Below are 26,043 nucleotides of genomic sequence, written 5' to 3' on the forward strand. Positions count from 1 at the left end.
TGTGAAATAATGCTACATCCCTCTTTAGAGTTAAAGGGTTGTACTATAGTATTACAGGTTTGTAACTGATATAGGAACCTTTTTGGGATAAAAGCTCTTGCTAAAAAAGGAGCAAGTGCTAACTATGGCAATTATTCCTTTTGCTTTAGCTGGATGAGCAGCTAGGCACTGTGTAAAACAATCCTGTCTTTTATGATTGTTAGAAAAAGTACTTTTCATGCTTACGTTTTTGATTCACACTGTAGGGGATTTTTTTTAAGTCAGAGAATGTAAGTTTTGACATTAAATGTCAACATGCTGGTCTGGAAAGTAGCTAAGTAGGGGTTGAGTCAGTTTCATTCACCCCAAATTCTTTTTGATATTTAATATTCTCCCACTGAGGAATAAGTAATAGAGGCTGAGTGCCTTTAAATAACCTATTTGAAAACTGGCATGCATTCTTCACCTTCAGACAGTATTAAAGTTGAAAGTTTCGAGACGTGCACTAATGGAGTAGTTTATTTAATCTAATGTTTTTTAGGTTCCTTTTTCATGCAGTGGCAATAAAAACCTTTATAGAGAGCAGTTCTTTCTAACTCTTAGAATCCTCTTTTTATTGCAATGAATTGCTTTATCTCTCCTGCACCAGGACAGTAGGTCTAGACTTGTTTTTTTTTCCCTAAGGCAAAAATATAAGAAGTTGATAAGTGTCAAGCATGAACCTTTTGGCTCTTGGACCTGTGCAAAATTACTTCCTTGCTTAGTCTCACACACAATTGGAAGTTTTTTAATATTTTTGCTCTCTGGTCCTCAGTCTTCAAAATTGTAACAGCCTTACTTTCTGTTTTACTCTTGCTGTCAGTCTCACCTGTTTAGATGGCTGGGGTTTTATGGTAAGGGCTCTTTCTTGCTGCATTTTTACCAAAGTATTTCACTGTTCATTGGATTCCACCTGTTATGGGGGAGAAGAAATCCAGCAGTGGGGAGGCCATGATACAGAGATATGAATATAAGTAATTGGAAACATCATAGATGATTAAGTGCAAAAGAACAAATTATAGGCAAAGTTTTATCAATGAGGATTATTTAAATAATAGCCAAGGAATGTTTTTAAAAATATACCATTTTTTCACTGTAGTCATCAAGTAGACGGCAGCATCCTTTAAATAAACATCTTTTCAAACCTTCAACTTTCATGACATCTCATGAACCTCCAGTTTATATGGATGAAGATGATGACAGATGCAGTTTTCACAGCCATATGGATACTGCAGCAGAAGAGGAAGTATCGGTATGTCATTTAAATCAGTGAGAGAATGTCTTTCTGTCACTTTGACCTTGTTTAGTGTTTAGAGGATTAGGCATCTTCACCATTAGATGTCATCAAGTAAGTATTAAATTGTAATAAGATTTATGAAACATTTTAAATTATAAATACATCATTAATATAACAGCCTCTGACAGCAAATAATTTAGACCAAATCAGGAAGGAAGTCTGTAAGTCATAAACAGTTTTGTCCTGAAATATCTCAAAGAAGTTTCAGTTGCATATTTTTAGTAAGTGATCTGGCATGAGAGAGATTTGAAAATCATGTAGATGATATAGTTGGGATTCTGGTTAAAGATGTGTTTTAGAAAGGTTACATAGAGCCCTGGTAGAATTTAAATGCTATTGGCATCATTGTTTTTTTTATCTTCTACTGGCTGAATTAATTATGAATTTTGTAAAATCTACTTCAAAGTGTGAACTAACAGAGTCAATTGTCAATCAACAAGCATATTTATGTATTTTTAGAGGCAAATTCTAGTAGACATCCTAACCCAGTGAATTGCTACGTCATGGAGTGTGCTACTTTCCTAATTTATCACATGCAATAATACAACAAGAATTTAGACATATGTTGTTCCTATTTCCATACAGAATCATAGAGGGACTATATCCTACTGCTTGGGAGCTGGGCAAGTTTCACAGCTGGTGTGAATCACTGTGGTGTTCCTGTTTTCCTTAGACTGAAGAACCTGACTAGTTGATTCTTTTTTTTTTTTTCTGTGAGCTTAGTGACATCTTGTGTGTGAAAACCTTGTTGCATAACACAAGTATTGAGGCCAACCACTATAAGTCCATTCATTTTCTTTACTGACTTTTTTATCTGCACTGCGTAGTCTTCCTTAATTACTACATTTACTTATCTCCATCTCACTCTTAAATCCTATCTTTACTCATGTTCTGCATTCTCTCTGTGATGGTCTTTCAGGTCATCCACAGACATTCCTGATAACTTTGCATATTCCAATAAGAGTCTTAAAAGGCCTGGAAAGCAAAATGCAGCCTTAGAAGAGAAGCAGTGCAGCTGGTTTTTGAGCTAACATGCTTTTGTTCTGCACTGTTTTTAAGTACATATTTTCTAATTGTTTAGAACAGTTTTCTGAAACATTTTGGTTTTGCTGTGGTGCCCTAACTCATAATTAATGTGAGCACCATAAATCAACTGGGATTTATTTTTATTAAGACAGAAGTTGCAGTTTCACATTTCAGCAGTGATAATAGTGGTCATGTGCCACACAGACAGAGACTATTTTTTTAATTTGGCATAATCTTTTCTTCCTTCACTAGAGTAACATTTCCTGATGGATACAGTTCTGGCTTTCAGTAAGGTAGAAAGACACAGGGGAGCTCAGTTACCGAAAAGATCCCCACAATTAGTGCAAAAGAATAGCAATTTAGAAGCTAAAAGGGATTGTAAACCATATTCAAAATGAATGTACAGGATTCTGTTCTGGTGCTAAAAGTCAGATCTCTTAGTGACAGTTGCTGTCTTGAAGAAAAATACTTTGTGTCATTTAGCAGAAGAAAAGCAGTGTAGCAGGAAAATCAGGTTTTCTTTGATTTCACAGTGGAATTACCACATGCTTTTCCTGTGTAAAGACAAAAAAATTTGCCTGATTATTACCAGTCATAACTATGCCTAAAAAATTACATTTTGGTATGAACAAGTTATTTTCAAGTGAAGACCCACTATTCCTAACAGAGTTAATTTACTTTTCAGTTATGATTTCTTAATTTTGTGAGTAGTCTAATTATTCTAGACCACAGCTATTTACTATTCTAGAATGAATTGTCCACACAGGGAGCTATTAAAGCACACTTTATTCAGTATACAGTTTTTTTGTGACAGGCAGTTTTTCCCAGAAAAACGTACAAGATTTGCATGGAAGACGAATCCCTCTTTCATATTAAAGAGAATGTAGCTTATCACTACACAACTGAATTGTGTCATTTAACCATAACTTTTCTGGTAGTTTGCAGTCTAGTCCTTTATATATGTTCATAATTGCAATTAAATAATTGATAAAGCCTTTCAGAAATGTAGTAAAGCCTCTTTCCCTCACTTCCTTTAATAAACTTACTAAATAATACAGAATCTTCAGTCTTCACAGATTCATAAAAAGACATTGAAATCACACATTCAGGCTACAGTAGAAGAATTTCAATCACTATCTTGCGGTTGTAGTTGTTTTCCCTGCCTGAAGGTTTCTGTCAGTGTAGGATGTGAAAACTGTTCAACATCAGTAAAGACTTGTCATCTTTGAAAACAGGTGACATCTACCAACTACAGCTGCTACAATAAAATAATTACCTTGAAATGAGCATCTGAACTAGAATTAGAGCTTCTGTCCTTTCATAACAGATCCTCAGCCTTAGTGGAAGGAAACTGTGTGAGGAAAAACAGAACTCACATGTCTTTGAAAAAGAGAGAGCCATTTGTTGTACCTCTCTGGCAAAGATGTCTGCATTGGCCTTTAGGGAGACAAACTGCTTCATAATTTATGAAAAAATAGCAGGCTTTTTTTAGGAGCCATTAAGAGACAGTAAAGGGATAAAGGCAGTTGGCTAACTCTGAAAGTTCTACTCTTTCAATCATGGCATGGTGCTTCACATTGCATTTTATTCTTACTAGTAAAGGTGAGAAGTTTATACTGGGTATGGGTGTTAAAAATATTTTTCCAGTATGTTAGAATATATTGCCATTATTTTCTTAAACACTGTTAATCACACATAGTGATTTATGGAACAAATACATGTCTTTCTAGTTACTGTGTTCCTACAGTAAGAATATTTTTCTGGAATTTTTTTACCTTGACCAGGATGAAGAGAGTATTCCAGTAACATATCGAGAGTTACCTGAATACAAAGAACTGTTAGAGTTTAAAAAATTGAAGAAACAGAAACTCCAGCAGATGCATGCAGAAAGTGGGTTTGTGCAGCACGTGGGATTTAAGGTGAGTGCAAGCGATGTTCTTCTGATGCTCAGTGGAATGCAGAAGTTTTCCAAGAGAATGTGGTTTGAATTTCCTGAAAAGATTTTGTTTAATATAGCAAGTTTGGTTCCTTAGTTCTTGTTCACTGAGTCTGTTTTCCCTCATTTTCTTTAAGAAAACAGCCCACATAATTCACTCCTTCTGGTAGCTCAGTTTTCACTGAATGCTGATGTTATATGAAAATTGATAAACATTCTGTCTTTTTCTCACCACATTATGAAAATACAGCTTGTATTAGAGCCTTGTTAAATCATGATAGAATTCCATTTGACACTACATTCTGTTTTGACAGTGATTCATTAATGATAATTTTCTGATTATGAATTTGGAGTAGTTTTGCCTCCACCTGAGGCCAAAGAAGGGACAGAGATTCTGGATGAGAGTAATAGATTCATGATTTTTTTGTTTTGTAGCAACTTCACGATTTCATCAAGTGATAACTGACAGAAGTTGAAGCAAGAACGTAAAACAATGTTTATATAAAATTAAGAAAATAAAGATTAAGTTAAACTGATACGTTGTCCCAGTAGCAAGCATTAACAGGCAACATGAAAGAAAGGAAATCCTATTTTCTGGTTTACAAGGGATTTTGTGTCTAACTGGTTGCTGTAACTGTTGGAACAGGGTTTTTTTTAAATCTTGAGACAGATTTATTTTCTAATGAGAATAAGATTGCAAGGATAGTTCAAGGTTCAATTCAAATTGACTGTAAAATTAAGAGTCAGTTGATAGTGACCGATTTAAGTTATTAAGTTATTAGACCACCGAAGTGCTTCTTATTTTTGTTGGTTTTAGTTGGCATGGTATGTGTGATGTTTCATTTTGTGGGGATTTTTTAAAATTAGCATTTTCCTCCCCCCCAGATTTGAAACTTTTAATCAGGCAAACCAGATATTAACAAACTGCTTTTTCTATATAAAATTATTCTGAGAAGTAAATTTGCATTACATAATGTCAAGCATTTGAAGTTTGAAAGTTTCCCTGCATTTGAGTTTGATTATATTATGCATTATAGTAAGATGTGAAATCAGGTGATTATGGGATGTTTTCCATCAGGAAATTCAGGCTGTGGGCTGGACAGACCTCACCTAATAAGCAGCCATTGAGAGCAGTTTTGGTTTTGCACAGCCTTTGGCTTCATTAACTACACATTATTCAACCTGTGCTTTGCATATTGAATTATTGAATCCCTTGTAGGCTTTTTATGGCTTTCACTGCTCTAATATCTGAGCAATTTGCAAATACTTCTTTTCTTCATTATAAAATGAAAGGCATAGTATTATTTCTGTTTCACAGGGTAGAGGGGAGCTGGAGCACAAAAATTAAGGTCAAGGCTTTCCACTGTCTTGGTTCACAAATTCAGATAACTGGAGCCAGTTTTTCAGTTGTAGCATTATTCTGAACTTGATATTTTCAAAGAACAGCTCTTGGTATGCTTAGTGCCTCCTCATTATCAGCCCTCACACTCAGAAAGCCATCTGTGCACAGAAGGGATGCAGCTGTGGCAGGTCTCTGTGTAAGGTGTTTGTAACCCTGAGTGCTTTAGTGGTGGCAGGAGCAGCTGCTGTGCCAGTGGGTTCCACAGATGCTGAGACAGAACTTCAGGTTCTGATAGATGGATAGAGCATGAGCTATGGGAGCACAGGCTTGTCTCCCATATTTTGTTTTCCTTTTCAGTCCTGTCTCTGCAGCACTCTTCATAGTTTAGATTTTTGAAAAGCTCTCCTTGCCTGCAAGTCCTGTTTTATTGGTTTCTTTCTTTTGATCAAGTATTTTTGCATTTCTATCCCTCTTCTATACCACTGTGAATTTTTTATCTAGTCTTTTATGTTCTATTTTTTTTCTCTTCATGCTACACTCTTGCACTCGGGATTAGCTCTTGCCTTCTTGCTTAGTTTTCATTCCAGACCTCTGTTTCCTTCTCTGAATATGTTATTCCCCTTCCTTCCCAGCCATCTGGCTTTTAATTCCAGCTCACCCATGATGTGTTACTGCATTTCCTGAGCTGGAAGGTACATCAGTGTGCCCTGTTGTGCCCTGATCCACAGCCCCCCAAGCTCTGCTGCTCTGGTCTTACTGCTTCCTGCTGCCATGGAAAGGCTGACATTCCATGTGCCTGGGCTTGTGTTAAACACCACATGCTTGTGCTGTGTCACAGCCGTTCTTGGGAGCCACCTGAGGATGAGCAGTGTCTGCAAGCAGGGCTGGGCTGCTCTTCTCGAGCAGGATAATGCCAACGTGGAGCATTTGGGGAGTGGGAGCAGGGCAAAAGCTTGGTGGATCCTCAGGGCTCTGGAGGGCCTCTCCTAGAGAATGAGGACCTCCTTATCCATGAATGCATTGTGGTCCATGGTGAATTCAGCTGTGTGGGCTGGCAGTGGCACAGGGACACAAGAGATTTCCACGTGGTGTGTTGGTGTGCACTGTTACAGTGGAAGTGCCTCCAGGTGCTGTTTTCTCAGTGCTCTTCCATCTGCTCCACAGTGTGATAACTGCGGGATTGAACCTATCCAGGGTGTTCGGTGGCACTGCCAAGATTGCCCTCAAGAAATGTCCTTGGATTTCTGTGATTCGTGTTCAGACTGGTGAGCAGCCTGTGCTTCTACTTGATACTTGTCATTAGATTGAATCTCTCTGCTGCATAATTGCTATGTAGGGTGGAAATCTTTGCTCCAGCACAGGACACGTATCCTGTGTTGAGTAAAGTGGAAGATAATTTAGCATCTCTTTGTGGGAGATAGATTTTTTTTTTTTAATTAAAATTAATTTTTTTAAAATTAAAATCCATAATTCTGGATGTATAATTTTACTTTTTTTTAACAGTGGACAGATAGGTTTGGTACAGTTAAATAGAGGGGGGAATTAGACTTTATGAATGAACTGCTATCCAATTGGGTATGAATCTGTTCATATGATCACTGTTTCTGAAAGTTAAAGATAAGGAAAATATTTGACTTCTAAACTGTTATCTTTCTCTTTCCCTTGCAGTCTGCATGAAACAGAGATTCATAAGGAAGATCACCAGTTAGAACCTATTTACAGAGCAGAGACATTTTTAGACAGAGACTACTGCATGTCCCAGGGCACCAGTTACAATTATCTTGACCCAAACTACTTTCCAGCAAATAGATGACATGGGAAGCAGATCTACCATCTTGGGTTTACAATCCTCTTTGAAAAATAACAATGGCACCATTGTTAATTCTGTGCACATTTTGGAAAGACTCTGCTTTCCCTGAAATGTCACTCACAGCATGACAGCTTCCTGGGTGTACTTGTCAAACTACAGCTTTGAGCTGTCATGGTTCTAGATCACTGAACAGCAGCTGAACATTCCTAGTGTGCAGAAGGTTTCACTGGGAGACTTTTCTTTCACCACATTAGTCACTTTTAGGTGGTGAATCTAAACAAAAGAAACACATACAAAAGGGTGAGCCAGAAATGAGAGCACACATTAAAGACAGAGTAAATTCCAAAGGCTTTGAAGAACTTGGTTAAAATGAGATCCAGAGGAGATGAAGTATTTATATAAAAACAGTTTAGTAGCTTGCAGTTTTGTTGTGAAATAGTTTTCAGCACAGTAACTGACTTCTTTAGGCAAGGTTTTAACCAATGACAGTGTTTGCTTCTAGGCTGTACTCTAAAAATACTCACTGTCTCGGCGATGGTTGGCTACGGGCCTTTATTAAATCGGAGCTGCTTAATCATGTTGACCTTCAATTTTTTAAATTTTTTTTTTAAAACCACGACGAACTCTATTTACCAACAGTGAAGCACTACAGGGGGCAACTGTGGCATTGCTTCCTTAACCAGCTCATGGTGTGTGAATGTTATAAAATTGTCACTCAGATATATTTTTTAAATGTAATGTTATATAAGATGATCATGTGATGTGTACAAAATATGGTGAAAAGTGCCAGTGCTAGTAACTGTGTAAAGTCTCTAATACTCAACATTTACTCCTTTAAAATAAAATACACAGCCTTCTGCCTCTGTATTTGGAGTTGTTAGTGCAACTCATCAAAGAAAACTGCCTAATATAAATCATATATATGGTAATAATTTTTCCTCTTTTGTAGTCTGCACAAGATCCATGAAAGATTGTATTTTTATTACTATTTAAACAGTGATTAAATTTAGCCTGAGCAGTGAGCAAGGGTTCACATGCATTCTTTTATACTGCTGGATTTTGTTGTGCATCATTTAAAACATTTTGTATGTTTCTTCTTATCTGTGTATACAGTATGTTCTTAAATAATGTTCAATTGTCAGGAGAACTGTGAGAAATAAACTATGTGGATACAGTCTGTTTATATATAGAATGCTTGCTGTGACTTCCTTTCTGTGTAGTTCTGACTCTTTAATCAAGATGGAAAACATTTCCAGGACATTTGGATGGGTGACCCAGCGCTGGCTGTGCAGCCCCGCGAGACGCCCAGCACCGCCTCTGCCGCTGCCCGCCCGGGGCTGGGGCGCTCAGCTCAGCTCTGGCCCTGGCAGGATTAGCATTGCAGTTCTCTCCTTCCTCACTCACAGACTTCTTTGTCAGATCACAGAAAATCCAGATTTTAGTAGCCTTGGTACAGTGTATACCATTGTTTGAGAAGCTTTGTAATTATTGTGACATATTTTACTTAATATATTTTTTATTGAAATGTATAGCTTGTGATTCAGAAACACTTGATTATTTTATAACTGTAATAGACTTCCAGTTGCTTTGAAACTAGAATACTCAGAGCAATTATCTAGAAAACGAATGAATTTGACTTTAAAAGATGGCAGTAAAAAGGATAATTGTCTGGCTGCACCTAGTAACTTTAATTATAAATTGGTCAGTATTTTTGCAGTAACTTCAGGTGTAGCTATTTTTTGCTTCAGAAAAAATAACTTAGGCATTTAATCTATTTAGAAAATAATACATTACAGTTACTAAAACACTGAGCAAGTATCATATGTAAACATATCTCACGTATCTCATATACTTAGATAAATTTAAGAGACCTTAAAAGAACACAACACAAAACTCACATGTATTTTAGTTTTAATTGGAAAAGATACTGCTCTGAGAGGCTTTCTAAGACCATAAAAATGTGCTTTCCACATCATTCATGGTCTTTATAGGGAACTAGAGTTGGTGAAGGTGTATTATCAGGAAGAGGATCTGTGGTAACATTTGTTTTCTGTTTATATGCTGAAAAAAATGATGGGAATAAAATAAGTAAATTAGAGAAAATACTCAGTCATCAATTTAGGATAGCTTGGAAAGACCAAAAGATCTTGGTATCCTTGGAACAAGGTTGGAAGCCAAAGGATAATTTCAAGTCTGAATCACCCAAGAAAGAAGTGTCTTGGATAAGTCCTATTTTATTGAATATGTATAAATATTAATGTTTCCCTATGCATGCATATACAGCTATTTCTCCTGCATACATTATGAATGTATGCAAATAGGTATCTAATGCACATACACCAAATCAAGCATGGGATTTTTTTGGTTTTTTCCACAGAAAAGACAGAAGAAGCAGAAAGTAAAATTAAACTGAAAGTGTATGGTAAATAATTCTTGTAATTCGATTTAAAAAAACCCCAACAAAATAGCAGCTGATTGTTGCCTTTGTTTCCATCCTGCACAAGTATGAGACTCCACATTTATAACTTCTACTGTAATTAAATTATCATAGAAAATATTCCAGAAAACCTACCCAGATGAATTTGCAACTTCATGGTAACTGCAGAGTATTCTACTTTTTAAAAGAAGCACCTCCAGCAGCAGCTGCTGGTGTGGCCAGAGCTGCCCTCTGGAGCTGGTGTGGTTCTGCAGACGCTGCTGCTGCTGCTGCTCAATGGCACTGGCTGGAGCTGGAAAAGCACCTCATAGAGCACCAGAGGTAAAATGTAGGCTATAGAAGGCCCCAGGAAAGAAGGAACATCCAGGATATGAAGGATAAGAACATATGTAAAACAGACCCTAAAAAATAATTGAATTAGCATCTACAGGGCAAATGCTAAGGAAGAAAAGGAAACAGAAGAACCTGCCCTGATTGGAAAAAGGACATACTCTGTAAGCATGCTGATTTGAGCTATATTTTCAAGTCATGTACTGTGCTTTGAAAAGGATTAAACCCACATATACTGTAACAGAAATCATTACTTCTCATTTTTGTACATGTTTTATTTGTATTATGTCTTCATTACAAGAAAGGTAACTTTAAAAATGCAAATCCGCTGCATAAAGTACACCTTTGACAGTACAAGCAATCATGCAACCCACTTTCACTGAATTCATCCAGTAGTTCCAGTAAGAGGATGCAGATACTTTACAGGAATGTCAAACAAGCTTTTATTTAGCTGTCAGTATTACCAAAGAAACTCCACAATATTTTAGTTAACCTAACAGAAATACGATAGCACTTTTACAGACTTCTTTGCAGATTACAGATAAATGTCTTATTAAAGGTGCAAGCAACATGAATCAAATAATCCCTGACATTTTCCTTTTTTTTTTGTTTCCCACCCCACCACACCCTCCCAAGTTTTGGCAATGCCAGTACAAGACAACAGATGATGATCTGAATTTTGCATTTGAAATATTTCTGAAGTGTAATTTAAAGATGACATGAGATGTTGTGGCTCATAACCAACTTTTCATAAGGACTTCAATAGCTATAGCACAGCTGCTGTTAACATGGATCATTACTGGATTGCACATTTAAATATACAATACAATCATTCTCAGCTCACAAAACTGGGAAGTCAGTTATAAAATCATAACATTCCTAGCAGAAGACAAGACCATCTCAAAAATGGTGTCTGCTCCCCATTTATGGGTAGACAGACTTCCACAACATTCAACTGTATCTTCAAAGAATTTGTCTCCTTGCAACAGCGTTCTGGGGGTGTTTGAACTTGTAGCCTGACTAATGCCGGCTCTCTTAGAGCTGCATGTTACAGAGAACAGGTTTCAGTCACTAAAGCCCAAGAACAAGCTAAGTGACAACCACAAAAATTAATACTGTTAATAGAAAGAAAATAATAATGGGAAACTTGTATGCAATAACCAATGTCAGTCTGCTGGACAGTGACTGGGGTGGGTGGAGAGCTCCCTGCTGGGCAGGCACTGTCCCGTTTCCCATGGAATGTGTGTGACCATCAAACACAAAAGCAGAGCTGCTGCTCAACCTTCCTGCTTTTAACCCGTGAAGAGCAAACACCCAAGAAAACAAAATGCAGTTCTTAGAGTGGGGTTAGCATACAGACCACTTTCTGTTGAGTGTACTGTCAGAACAAAGATTTCATCTAGAGTAACACGCCACATGCACAAATTCCAGATACCTCTCAAGGAAGCAGCACTGCTTTGACCAGCAAACCATGGCTGTGGGGTGCACGTGGGCGAGGCTGTGTACACACCTTACACACCATTACTGCATTTCTGGTGAAAAAGAAAATGCTGCCTCTTCCTTTTTCAGAAAAGAGTCAATTATCTTGCAGATTTCCAGGAAAACATCCTCCTGTGTTCCTTCTGCATCAACCTGTGAAGCAGGAAAAAACCAGTTTTGATTAAGTTACAAAGAATTATCTCAGAATCTAAGCACTGGCACAAAAAACTGGTCTAATACAAAATGAAATTTGTTCTGCTTCATGGTACAAGCATTCTAATGTAGAGGAGTAGCTTCAATAAACCAGATTACTCATCTGTTTCCACAGATTTCTGTAAGAAGGTTCTGCAGACTCAATTGTAGCGAAGTACGTTAGTCAAGTGAGGGCGCTTAAATTCTAAGTACTCATTTTAAAGTAAAGTTTTAAAGTAAAGTTACACCTTTGATACAGAACAGTTGCCAAGGGCCCTTTGCCCATCACTCCAACCTGTCAAGGTCCTTCTGAAGGGCTACACAGCACTCTGGGTTTTGGCCACTCCGCAGCAACTTAAAAAATCAATGGGTTCCAGTGCTTTAGCATTTGGAAACTCGGTGAACTGATTCTGGTTTTATGACATCCTTTGTCCCTATCTTTTATAAGGGCACTGCTTTTCTGATATAAGAACTCAACTTTCATTGAAGCAATTTTTTTCTTTAACACCCCAAAGATTCAATTTTCTGACCAAGCTATTTTCATGACTGTATGTCACAAAAACAAGACCAATTTATTTTCCTGTGCTGAAGATGAGAGAGCTGCATTTCAGCAGAGAGGAATGGAACTTGCAGCCAGTAATGCTTGTGTTCCCTGGAAAACATGAGGCAGAACTGAGCTGTTCTGAGCAATGAGTTTCATGTCCATCCCACGCTGTGGCACCTGAGGAAAGAGAGCTGTCTTTTGCCCTCACAGCAGTGACAGAAGCAGCTTTCACACTGGCTGCATACTCCACACAGATGCTTCTGCTGATTATTCCTTTCCTCAAATGCCTGCTGAGAGCTTTGGTCTTTACACAAAAGCAAAATTCTTCTCTGCTTCTCCATGCTTCGTCTTTCATGCAGGCATGAAATGAAGTTTGCACAAGATTAAATGGACCCATGACAACTTTGTGAAAGGATCTTTTTCTGAATTGCTGCATTTTCATCTCAGAGTTGCTGACTAGAAAGCCAGACAATTGTAGTGTTTGAAGGGGACATCCCTGCCTATAATATTTTCTGCCATCTTTTTGGTCTGCAGGAGAATTAAAGGAGTTTAATATTCAAATAAATGTGTTTTTAAATAGGCCAAGAAATTTTGCTCAGATATGACTTTGTGTTGCAGCCAGCTCCTGTACAGCTGACTGCAGTCCATGTACATCTAAGTCCCTTGGTGCTGAGTCTTGTGTGGGAGTCAGCAGCTGCTCCTTGCAGAGATCCAGCAGGGACTGCAGGCACCCTCCATAGCTTGGTTTTCACTCCTGGCAGCATCCACAGATGCTGTGAAGTTTGGTCCCCGTTGCGTCCTGTCGGAAGTGCTGGCACATCTCACCAGCCAGTTCCACACCCAGAGCTCCAGCAGTGCACAGCCAGCCTGGCCTGGGAGCCGTGCCTGGCAGGGCCCTGTCCCCTTGGGCCCACCACAAGGAAATGTGACGGTGTGAGCTGAGCTCCCCTTGGCACCCTGGCAGCTCCCGGGCCACGGTTCCCTTGTCACCCTCACTGCCCTTTGCCACAGCGTTTGCTGCTGCTGCTGCTGCTTCTTGTAGAGCTGAGGCAGAGGCAGGCACGTGCCTTAGAAAGGGCAGTTCTCCCACAAGGGCTGCACATCTTTCAGAAGTGTTTAGAAGTGGGAGGGTACTTACTGGTAGCAAAGAGAAAATGGGAGCGATGAACCATTCTGAACCAAACATTTTACCTTTTCCAGTGAAAACAAAACCAGCACCTCCCATCTCAGCTGCTATAAAACACCTTGTTTGGCCTGTCTCAACTGCCAGGACAACTATTTTCATGTGGCTATCCCACAGGAAATATACTGCATGCAGGGTGAAAGCCACAGCCATTTCAAAGCTCTCATCTTAATATGTATTTTTATTATCTCTTTATTTCATAAATACTTATGCACTGTCTAACTGATCTAGTCTTACCAGCACAGCTGATTGCCACTGGCTTTTGGTGACCTCTTTAGAACTGGGCCTGATACTCAGGTCTAGGTCTAGGGAGTTGTGATGAAGAATTAGTTCAGTGAGCAAGCAAACCACCACCCTTGTGATGAGCTGGAATGCTGACTTTCTAACAGTAGCAATAAAATATGCCTGGGCCTGACTAATGACAGCCCCAGTGCTTCCCATGCTGGCCTCTTACATAACAAAGATCCAATTCATAAAACTAACTTAACATCGTGGCACAAAACTGACTTGAAGTGCCAATAATTCATATCTAGTACTACAGTAATTCAATGGCACTCTCCGCAGCTCAAGAGAAAAATCTGTATTTCTCTTCCTCAGATTATAACAAACCTCATAAAATAGGCCTGTTCTCAAGGCTATTTAAGGCTAGCTTCTCATAAAACATGATCCATATACAGTTTTCCACAGTTTCAAAATGGATTATGGCTTTTGGTAACTTCAAATACAGAGAAATCTAATGGACTCATATGAAAAATTACTGGAGTAACCATCCCTATAGTACAATGTTGCTCCCTTTATTATCAAAATCAACCAATTAAGTCTTCTGTCAACAAATCTCCATTTGTTGTAGGTTTTGAAATTTAGAACTCTAAACATATACTGCCACTGAGAAGAACCTGACTGTCTGTAGAGAGATTGGCTGAGGACAGACTCTGAAATGAACTCAGTAGTTAGAAGCTTCTTACTGAAGGTCAGTCGAGTTCAGCTGTGTTGTCACTAACATTTATGTCTTTGTCATTAGAGTGTATTAGAGAATCTCTCTGAGACTGTGCAGCACCTTGTTCTCACAGCAAGGGATCAGGCTGTCTAAATCCACTGAAAACACACTACCCCAGATCTATTCATATTAGGCATGCATTTTCTGCTGTGTTCTATCTATGATCCCCTGCTAATGTTTCTGTTATATCTTTCTAGACCAGTTTCTCATCTAATGGGCCACAAAGCACCAAGAGGGGAATAGAGAATCACTTGTTCTTTGTTTCCCTCATCCTTACTATCAGGGTTAATGGGTCTCTGAGAACCTTTCAAAAGATGGAAATAAACCACATAACTGCTCTCACTCTCACCATTGATTGCCCCTTCTGGAAAGGGGGAAGTCACCCCACCCCACACACACTTATAATGGGATCAGCAAGGAAAGGCTCACAAGTGGAACACTGGTCACACTGGTGGATGGTCACATGTTCTTTCATAATGGTTATGGGAAATGTGAAAATGTGACTGCAAATGATTTTAGAAAGAAATAGTAGAACAACACTGAGAAAAAAAAAAATAAAATAAATAAGCACAGCAAAATTAAATTCTGTTGGCCTTTGTAGGCTAAGCTTTCATAGCATGTGATTTGAAATAGTCAAAGTTTTTGACACCCTTAATCCTCTGCTCTGGCCTGATCGGTTTATTTGTTATACTCATGCCCTTTTCCTCAGACTTTGAATAGGAAACCTACCAGGTGTCTTATGTTAGCTAGGTAGGATCAGGGCTCTTGCTTGACTACCAAGGCACTGCCCTTCTCTTTTACTTATTACCCTCCTACATACTGTCACTTCAAAAAAGCTTTAAAGGATGAGTCACATATTAAAAACAATATTTTCCTCCCTTTCTTCTCAGTTGAGAGGGGGCCATATATTCAAAGGGGTTTACATTTAGCCACGTCAAAACACAAGTAGGTGTCTACAAAATTTTCAGATGCACTTTTCTGTCCAGCTGCCTTGGAACTCAAGTGTCTTCCTGCTGACTACTACTACTATAATGCATTTTGTTTCATTTCATTTAATGTCATTTATCTGAAGCACCTGATTCCCACAGAACCAGGCAGCTTGTAGGCAGTTTTTGAGAGCAGAGAGTTTCAGCTCTTGCACTTCCAGTACAAGGTCTTTACTCAAAAGCAGGCACTTGCTGTCCTTAGCAGCAGGTGGTTGTTCTTTAACTACAAATGGAATTATGGCATATTAAACTAAATCCTCAAAACACAATTTAAAAAAAAAATGAAAATTTTCTAACTTATTAGTCACAACTATGTTACCTTCCAGAACAAAATTTAGGAACTTAATGCCTCAACAGAAAAGTACGGACACTGTTGTCTTTGCCCTTCATTTTCCAGTCAGTTTGTCTTCCCTTGCAAATATGAACACAGTTTTCAATTTCAGCAGGGTGCTAGAAGGATTGCTGTTGTTTATTCCTGTCAGGTTCACAGGTGTTTCATCTGTACCCACAGCCTTCACCCTCTGTCCATGCCTCAAGCCTCCACTGCTGAGCAGGAACACAAAGAGGGAATCTTGGCCAAAGGGAAATTTCCAACACAGTCCTGATCTTTTGTCAGCTTCACCAGGTCACTGTTCTTGTTCAGAGGTCAGCAGAATGGAAAAAATGTTCCAGTTCCACATATCATATCAGTTAGCTATGAATGCACCTATGCACAACAACTCCAGGTTGGGGAAAGTCAGAACATCCTCGAGGATTTAAGTGGGAGTGCTGCTACAACCATATACCTTTGTCTCTTTTGTGCAAGGAGAGAATTCCCAATGAGTGCAGAGGAAGCCAGGTCAGAGCTGGGTTTTTCTGTCTGCACTGCGTTTCTCAAGGTCTATCCAGCCATGCCTTAACGCCTGTTCCAATGCAGAGTAAGAAAGCTCATTTGACACTGTACTCTCACCACACCTTGATGTGGTGTGACAGGTAGGTCAGCTCCTCTGTGAGTGCGCAGCCAACATCGAATTCCCACACCAGACCTTTTACTGGCCTTCTGCCCAGGACTGAATTTTACATTTGCATATTTAATTAGCCGGCTTCAGGACTGAAAACCTTTGGAGTGGATAGGACAAGTTAAATATATCCCACTGCTGTCATGTGCTGTTCCCAGTCTGTGGAAAATTTTGTCCAACCCTAAATATAAATTTTGTCCAACCCTAAATCCTTAAACTGGAGAAATTAAATTACACCAGTATGCCAACCCCATTTTCTTGTTACACAAGTCTATTTCTGATTTTCTTTTCTGTGGCAGTTGGAGCTGGGTGCTACAGTAAAGCCCTATAAAACATGATCACTTATACAATTAATACCTAGAGTTTGGTGGTCCTTAGCCACACACTGCAGTAAGGTGGCTAGAAAATGTTAATGCTGAATCTTCATGGAAGTTAGCAGGATTTAGACTCTAATATTCCTCTAGAAACTCAACACCCACTCCTCTGCATGCTTAAGAAAGTGCATTGCTGCAACCTCAAGGGACATAAAGCTCACGTAGGCCTTTCCCTGAAGAGCTGCTTATGTTGAAAAACCAAACTTAGGCAGGAATCAAAGATTCTTTTCAATTCCTCTTCCTCTCTTAAACAGCTTCTCTTCAGATGCTTTGGCCATTGCTTATCCTAGGATCACAGACTGATCTGGATATCCAAAGAGCACCTTCAGGAAGGTGCTTCCCTGAAGCTATTGCATCCCACCAGCTTTGCCTGAGAAAAAGAGTACACTAACCTCTAATCTGTAGTTATATAAATGGGACCTATATATTTAAGGGCTCTTCAAATCAACACTGGTAGATTAACTTTGGTGGTTTTGTCTGAAATGGATAGGAAACACACACCAGTTCTTTCAAGAATCAGAGTTATAGAGGCAGCAGCATCTCCATGGGAGCATTAACATCTTCAGCCAGCGCTGGTCAGTGTTGGAGAGTGATAAACCCACTTAGGAATGAACAAATTCCCAACACTGAAAATATGTGATGTTTTAATTAAAATGAGAAAGAAAAATATTAAACATGTTAGACTGCCTCTAGGTAAAGTCTCAGTCTTCTGTGTGTGTACGATATTATAAATTAAAAAAAACCCGAAGACTATTTTAGCCTAGCCTGCACCAAAGAAAAAAAAAAATTGCAGTCAGAAGTCATACTTGATTTATTTGATCAGAAGTTATTATTGTCAATTTTTCTGCTTTCCACCTGAATTTCCTTTCACCATTCAGAGAACACCTAGTGGCTGCTAATGTCAATGCTCGGTTGTGTGTAAAATCTGTTGCTATAAATAAGAAACTAACCCCCATGTCCTGGGAATTGCAAACTTCCCCTTGACTCTCTGCTTTCTTCAACACACGTAGCTTAAACATATTCACCACTGAAACAGTTTTAAAAGACATTTCCCACAGTAATGTTTATAAAGCTGATTTTACAGAGCTTTCATACCCAGTGGTTTCACCTGGAAGAAGGATATATGGTAAACACCACATTCACCAGAACCAAGTTCAGACAATGTACAGACATTGTGAGAAAAGTTGTGTCCAAGCAAAGCACAGGTATTTTCTAACATGCAAACACACAATGTCAGCTCCCCCAAAACCAATGGTAAGAGTACAAATCACATGTCCAGCTCTGACCCACAGATTTGGCAAGTTCCTTAAGGAGCTAATGAGCTACCAATTTTCAAGAAAAGTCTGCATATTTTGCCATTATGTAGGGGATGGAGCAGGAACTTGCAGCAGAAGCATTAAGGAAGGGCAAGGGAAATACATGTCAAGTGAAATGAGGCAGACCATGACTGCAAAATCTGTGTGAAAGTACAAAGTGCAGTTTCACTCTCTTTGGGACTGTCACTTCCCTGATGCTTCAGAAAGGGAAACACTGTGGTAGGCACAGGTCCCTGGAATAGGATAGTGAGACAGAGCTCTGTTTTCCTTGGCATTGTGCTGTGTTGGTGTATTGTGTATTGTACTGAATTCTTAGTTAGGCACATCCTTACAGTTTTGGCAAGATAGCTTCTCAAAGTAAAAACAAATAAACCCCATAATTGTTTGTAAGCCTAAAGATGAAAAGTAAGCAGGAACTTTCTTCTGCTGCTTAGACATTGTCTCATGTGCACTCATTGTTGGGGTTAGGAAAGGCCACAAATCAGGACTCTTCCTTTGAGTATCGTTTTTCTCAGCATTTTGTCATTTACCCTGTTCTCAGGTCAGGATATTGGTGCATAAATCAGCTGCACATTTCTCTTTTGAGAACTCTGAAAAGTAGAAAAGTTTGGGGCAGGTGATTTGCATGTTTGCTACAGCCTCTAGAAAAAATAGATCCTATAATATTTCTAGAAACTATTACTGGATTCTTTCTCTTTTAGGACAAGACAGAGCAGTAGAACTAGATCTTTCTGTAGCTGAACCAAGGGATAGCTTGCCATGACAGAGCAGAGAAATAAAGAAAAAAACCTCCAAAATCCAATGTAAATGAGTCTACAGATATGCCAGCTAAGTGCACTGATGGAATTTTTCTTGCTTCTTTGTAAAGTAATGATTTTAGAATAAAAAGAATGCTTTAAATATCACATCCTGAGCAGGTGTAAACTGAGGTAATTCACTGAAATTAATATAACTATATTATTTATTCCAGCAAAAATATCTTTTTTGTATGCAGGTCTATTTTATGTCAGGATATACACGGTCAGTTTTGAAAATTTTACTAAAGGGCTTTGGATTAACATGATCTTTCATCCTAATTCTGAAAACACTTAGATAGTAATGTAATAAATCCTAATACTTAAAGAAAAGCTTTCCAGAATTTATGTTTAATAAGAGATTATATACAGATGAGTTATTGATTTAGGATATGTTCTCTGACTAAGGATAAATCTGTGGTTTTATTCTTTCAAACTGTACTGTGGAACTCAGAAGTTTGCAGAACTTGCAAACAAACCAGGGAATTGTAAAATGAGAACAACTGGAAAGTGTGAGAACAGCTCATAAATGGTATTGTGTCACTGTTTTCCAAACACTGCTCATATAACTGAAATAAAAAGCAATAATTTAATTAAAAAGGTCAAGGTCAAGTTACCTTGCATAATTGTGTCCTGCTTTCATAGTATGCAATCAGAGGGTTTGATGCTTGGTAGTAGCTTTCAATTCTTTCCTCAGCATTCTCAGAGTTCTGACTTCTCTGATTCCTCATCAGAAGGCGACTGCTCATGGTTTCTGCAGAGCAGTCCAGGCAGAGCACGAGCTTTGGTTCCCCAATCTAGAGACAAAGGAAAGCAACAAACATTCAAGTACTGGCCCAGTAAAACAGATTTTGTTTGGATAAAACCAAAACAGTCACCAAGGAATTTATCATCGAATACTATTTGTCTCTGGAGAAATTATGCTTATTAACAAACATCTCTCATTGCAGCAGCACTAAGGGATGCCAGCATTGAGGAGCAAGGCTGTGCTTGCCTGGGCTCTACACAGAGAGATAAAGAGATTGGATCTTACAAATTCTGTCTGCTTGGACTGAAGAGCATCAGTTCATTATTTGCTTGATGCAAACAGTACAGGACTTATGGAATACTTGACTGAGTTCTGTTTGTAGCCTTTTCTTTGTTCAATTTGTGGAAAGGGAGTGGTAAACTATAGCTTAGTATTTCAAGATGCAGTAGCAGGAAGTGTCCACATAAAGTGTACCCACTTGAGATGGAAATGAGTAACAAACAGGCTCAGGGACACCATCAAATATTCACAGGAATACATCCTGTGAGTTACTTTATTTCACACAGTATTTTATGTCCTTGTTTGCAGTGTACCCACATCATTCCTACCCATGCTGTAAAGGAAGGATGTGATACATTCCTCTGCATTTTCAAACTGGCAAGTAATTTCCAAATTCTATGGGAAGCTGATCATTTAATGATGTTTGGCTAGTGCCAAACTAGCCATGGGGGAGAGTCTGTAATTTTCTGTAATAAAAATATATACAGATTTATTTATTTTTATTCTTAGGCCTGGCAAAGATCAGAAATACTAGTCTCTCTCTACATTTGACCATAGATATTGCAGTACTTTAATGGGAAAAAAAGAAATGGCAAGAAAGAGCAGAATGTTCTTTATAGTATTTCAGGAGAGAGCCAAAAGTTCTGAACACAAATCTTCATCATTCTTTCCCTGAAACACTGAAAGATATGTATGTCATTTAGCATAAATCTTGGAATGCACACTGCTCAGGCATAGTACTCTGACACAAGATTTTGTATGAGCAAAAACTGCTGGGCTGAGTCCAAAGCGCTAAATTCCACTATCTCAAGCAAAATAAAGGTGTTACAGGATCAGTGGGGAAAAAAGTTTATTTTTCCATGCAGTTATGTATTTAATCCTTCAATGACACTCTCAGTCTTTTTCTCATTCCTTCCCTTTCCAGCAGGGATCTGGAAAACCCTTTTTAGGAAAGTGAGAAGTCTTGGAAAAAGATGAATGCTCTTCACACTAGTGACCATTACAAAATCATATTTTTACTCTGGCTGCAGCAAAGAAAATCTAAATGACCAATATATGGAAATTGTCATTGTTGTCTTCGTTGACAGCCCTCAAAGGAAGAAAGGTTCTAAAGGTAAATATTTCATGTCAGGCCTTCTGCATTTGACTGAGCATGTCTGGATTATGTTGACCTTTCTACTACCCTTAATGACTTTCTAAGAGAAGCTGAAGCCAAGGGATTATGTCAGACAGTTCAATGACAGGCTTTTATCTACCCATTTTTTCCACACAGAATAAATTAATGCTATTAGCTGTAGCAGCACTGAGTTTGGGGATTAAAAAAGCCAACGAGGCAGTTTTAACAGTGCAAGAGACAAAGAGAATTTAATATATATATATATTTATGTGTATAACTGGATTAGGATGGTGAGAAGTTATTTTTTCCCTGTTTTACATGAGGAATTCCATGGTCTACTCTAAATTATAATAAATAGGAAATAATTCCTTTCATCAGGTGCATCATCACCTTATAATGAAGATATGAAGGAGTCTACTGATTAATAGGGTCAATAATAGCATCTTGCTTGATAACCTCAGTCTGATTTGCTTTTAAAAAATTTGCATGGTTTTCTTAAAAGTTTCAGTATTGATATCTGGAATTCAAACCATTACAGAAATTGTCTTTCTTCCAAACTAAAACCCACAAAAAGTAGAAGTAATGCCCTTATCAGGTATTACAGCAATTTTTGCTGCTTTTTTTTTTTTTATTATTATTACTATTTTCCTGACACATTTTAGCTTAAATAATACATACCAAGCAAGTCTAATGTTTTGGGTCTTTACTCTGTCTCACAGGGTACTTCCCACCTGGTGCTGTGGGATATATAATTTAATGATGTTTTTTCACCTTGTAGGAAGACTGAGAAGGGAACAGAGTTTTCTGCTGCTCTAGAATTATGACCAGATAAAAGTACAACTGTATCATAGAAGGGAATTGGGTAAATCTGTCCAGAAAATAAGCCAGTTTTTTTCTACATAGCTCATTCTATTTATGAGTCAAGCTCTGAAATATAAGCATTATGCTTGATGTCTTCTAAATAGAACAGGTCTTTGTTAACTATTATAAAGCTTTTTACATATCCTATAGATATGTAGCACTATTCATCTGTACTGCCATTAATTAGTAAGGCCTGATGTACACCTCTTTTCATTCAATTATAATTTAAGAACTTCTCATCACCCTTTGGAAAGAACTGCAAAGCATTATCTCAAAAATTACACATTTAAAAAAACTTCACAGTCTTCCTGAGCAGCTCACAGCCGGCCTGCGAAAAGTGGATACGAGGCACAACAGGGGTGACGTAGCACATTTAAAATGGTCACTTCAGGTCTTTGTCTTTTACTCCAAATGCAGTCCAGGACTACAGGATCTTTGCTGCTTTCAGGGAACTCCAAGGAGCTCTGCTTCAGCACTGGATGCATTAAGACTTATTTGCCTGGCAATACCTCAGTGCAGGACACTCCAATCTTTAAATCCCACTTCATAATATAGACAAATGTCCACAGGACACAAACATGTATGCCTGCCAGAGAAACAGCACTGCTGAAATAGCTCCTCTTTAGCCACAAAATGAAAGAAATCTCCAGCATCTTTTTAATAGTCTACAGCATTTTATTAAAGGGACTAAGTCAACACTTCTGTGAATAGCTTCTATAGCAAATCCCATTGCTCATTATTTTGTCTGGCTTCTATGCCTAAATCTTGCTAGGCTTTTATGGTAATCAACTAAATAAAGCAGCTAAAGGATCAGTGAGAAAACAGGGTATTCATTAAAGTTTTATTACCTTATAAACTTGTTTAGGACATTTTTGGAGTGTAATTTGATGTAACATATACTAACTATTATCCCTAATTCACCACTTCTTTTCTCCTAAACTCTGTCAGATTCATTCATAGGCTTAGACAGAGTATTTTCTGCAGACTGAGAAATGTACGGCTGAGCCTTCTCACTGGGTCTTAGCACATACTGAGGAAATCGATAACTCTCAGAACTGCCACGCAGGCACTTGCAGAATGCTCTTTTTATGGCTGTGCCACCTGTTACTCATCACAAAAATTAAATCTGTGTTTGGCTGTTTCAAGTGGCAGCAAGCTTTAGCAGAGCTGGCTTACTGGTAATAAATATTAAGTGTGAAGATATGTACTTTTATGAAGCTCCATCAGATTGTGCTTGATCAGATTTTCATGAGTACAGCACTATCCACTAGAACCAGAAAACTGACTCTAAAATGATGTTTTCCATTAAATGTGAACTGTTCCTGGTTTACATTAAATTTAGGTAAAATCAGCCTTTCCTTCTCCTTGTATTCTAGAGTCTGTGTGGTAAGGGCAACAGCCAGATTTGCTGTACTGATGGGATGCCAAAATTTCAGCGATCAGCAGCACAGCCATGCTGGATTGGCTTTTTACATGCCCTTGCTGCAGTCAGCTGAAGAGAGGGACCAAAGCAGCAACAGCATTACAATTGTATGGTCACCTTGCTCTCAAACTCTTCTGCGTCTTTCAGGTCTTGGGGATACCCATCGATCAGGAATCCTTTTGTGTCCCCTAGCTTGGAAACCATGGCTTTCTTCAGTAGCTCTAGAACAATACCCTGTATAGGGAAGAGAGGGAATAAGATGGTTAATTAATAAGAAAGATTGATACCTTTGTTTGTTGCACTGACTTTAGTCCTACACCCTTGAAAACACCCCTGTTTGGCTATAAGTAGGTCCTGTGAATGCAGGTGTTTTTCTTGTCCTGCAGGTAACAGGGCACTCTGCTTTTTATTCTCTCAGGACCTACACAAATCTAATGTTGCAATCCATCCAAGATTGCCCAAAGTGCCCTCCAGATAGCTCAGAATATTTCATAGTTTCAAAATGAATGTTAATACCCATGAAACTCTAGAGTACTGCTGCAACATTTTCCAATCTGATTGCATTTTGCTATGTCACTGGTATAATTATATTACATGGAAAGTGACCCCATCTGACCAAACACACTGAAGAGCAAAGCAATCAAAATCAAGCCTGAGCACAGCTTTTAGCTTCCCCTGAGCAGCATTTCCCAGTATCTTTCATTAATAAACACATCCTCTGACCTAGCTGGAATTGCTGAAGACCCACTAAAAGTTGAGACCGTGGACCTGCCATGTGAAAGTCAGATCAAGCTAAGAACAACACCCTCCGCCTTCGCAGTCTCCATTAAGCTGCAGTCCAGCTACTCTGGGATGTCAGCCAGCTCTGCAGGGAACTGCTGCAGGTACTGTAATTTAAAATAACTGCCAGAAGGACCAGCTCTGAATCTGAAATGTAACACTATAAAAAGGACATAAAGTTTCTGTTTCCTGTACTTACACTTATATTTTGCAATGCATCTGTCTCACTGTATTTCATGTCTAATTTATTGCCTATGTGAAACATAAAGAAATACTGGAACTGAAAGGGGAAACAAGTGCCATGGATTTGGCAATGAGGAAATGTTTCCCTGAGGTTACACATTAATTTTACTGTAATCATCAGCTCCAGTATCTATTTCCACTGTTTTAGACAATATACCTACCACTGCCTCTGTTTAACCATTAGAACCCCAAATAAAACCATCACTCACCCCAGGCACAGGTTCACCACATCCCACGATGTCTTTGATCAATTTACTTCTCTCTGATAATGATGATAACTCATTTTGGAGAAGATCACTAGTGGACAGGTGAGTAAATCCGTATTTCTTGGCTAACTGTTCACATTGGCTCCCTTTGCCAGAGCCAGGTCCACCTGTGCGAGGGAAGAAAACCCCTACAATTACAAACGAACAAAAATCTTCCAATTCTCAAACTACAGCCACAAAGAAAATGGGAGGAAACTGATGACACTGACTATTTTGCAATTTTTTTTTTTGTAGAGACACTACTGTAGAACAAGTCATACTTCCCTTCCAATACAACTACAGTGCTGACTCAAAAATGTGTTGAAGGAGTCACAACAGTGTGAAATCTCTCATAGAGGAGAACCTGTTCCTAAAACACCATTACCATGTTAAGGAAAAACATGAAATAGCCTGTGGAAAAGAGTATTTGACTCGGTAAGTGTTCAGTTTGACATCTGCAACGAATAGCAAATAGCCAAGTAATGTTCACTGCACCACTGTGAGGGAAATAAAAACGAGCTCCCAGCTGCACCTGGCCCATCCTGAGCTCAGAAGCTGTGGGAGAGAGCGGAGGGGAAGGGCTCTAGCCCGGGGGAATGCTGTGGGTGTCCTCCGTGCAGGAATGGCCCCTCCAGCCTCTCCTGCAGCCTCAGGCCTCCAGCGCAGAGCCCCGGCGCTCTGCCTGCTCCACTCCGCACGGCCAGCGCTGCCGGGCCCAGCTCCTCCGCGGGGGCGGCGTGGAAAGCCAAAGGCCTCTCTCTACAGGCTCCCGTCGAGGCTTCGCAGCCACCCCCGCCCGGCTGGAGAGAAGGACAGCCCGTGGAACCTGCTGGAAGCCACTTGTCGGGTGTCCCACCGCGGTGACTTCAGCGCTGCTGGCACAGCTGAGGTGAGGCCCTGAGGCGCCATGTCGGTGCCAGGCCCTGGGGGGCGGGAAAGCAAATTGCTGCTGTCAGTTTGTGGAGAAAATCTCCCTGCGTGTAGGAGCAATTTTACAGCCTTTGATGGATCTATTCAGAAGATCTACTGCAGCAGGAGGTAATTATAGCCTTGGAGGGAGACAATGCTCAAACTCTTTTCAGTAAAGCTTTTTCAGTAGGTGACCTGTGTTATTTATCAACTGTTGGGACTTGCAGGTAGGGCTACACAGCCCTGCTACGTGCATTTAAGGTGCTAGAAAATATATGTGGCTTTCCTGTTTCCTTATCTTTTCACAAACAAATATTGGAATAACATGTTCACAATAGAGCAAATTTAGCACCGTCTCTGCCTCACTTGAACTTTCTTC

At 39.1% G+C, this 26,043-nt stretch overlaps 2 protein-coding genes across 4 annotated transcripts in view; one reads left to right on the top strand and one right to left on the bottom strand.

Annotated features, from left to right (window-relative positions):
* The window catches only part of ZZZ3 (zinc finger ZZ-type containing 3), a 58,193-nt gene extending 49,572 nt beyond the window's left edge, over positions 1-8,621 (top strand). For all 3 annotated transcript variants that reach the window (XM_088060243.1, XM_005521048.3, XM_014250777.2), the window contains exons 10-13: positions 1,118-1,270; positions 4,126-4,260; positions 6,784-6,884; positions 7,288-8,621. In XM_088060243.1, the coding sequence (XP_087916369.1) occupies positions 1,118-1,270; positions 4,126-4,260; positions 6,784-6,884; positions 7,288-7,432 (534 nt within the window). In that variant the 3' untranslated portion in view covers positions 7,433-8,621. The remainder of the gene's footprint in view (positions 1-1,117; positions 1,271-4,125; positions 4,261-6,783; positions 6,885-7,287) is intronic.
* Positions 8,622-10,450: 1,829 nt separating this feature from the next.
* Positions 10,451-26,043, bottom strand: part of AK5 (adenylate kinase 5) — an 83,552-nt gene continuing 67,959 nt past the window's right edge. The window contains exons 11-14 of the mRNA XM_014250778.2: positions 24,720-24,883; positions 23,605-23,721; positions 19,677-19,856; positions 10,451-11,828 (exon numbers count right to left, since the gene is read on the bottom strand). Of these exons, the coding sequence (XP_014106253.2) occupies positions 11,718-11,828; positions 19,677-19,856; positions 23,605-23,721; positions 24,720-24,883 (572 nt within the window). The 3' untranslated portion in view covers positions 10,451-11,717. The remainder of the gene's footprint in view (positions 11,829-19,676; positions 19,857-23,604; positions 23,722-24,719; positions 24,884-26,043) is intronic.

Source organism: Pseudopodoces humilis, chromosome 10 (assembly GCF_049639895.1).
Source record: "Pseudopodoces humilis isolate 2021_Gansu_Grassland_sample_001 chromosome 10, ASM4963989v1, whole genome shotgun sequence".
Lineage (NCBI taxonomy): Eukaryota > Metazoa > Chordata > Aves > Passeriformes > Paridae > Pseudopodoces > Pseudopodoces humilis.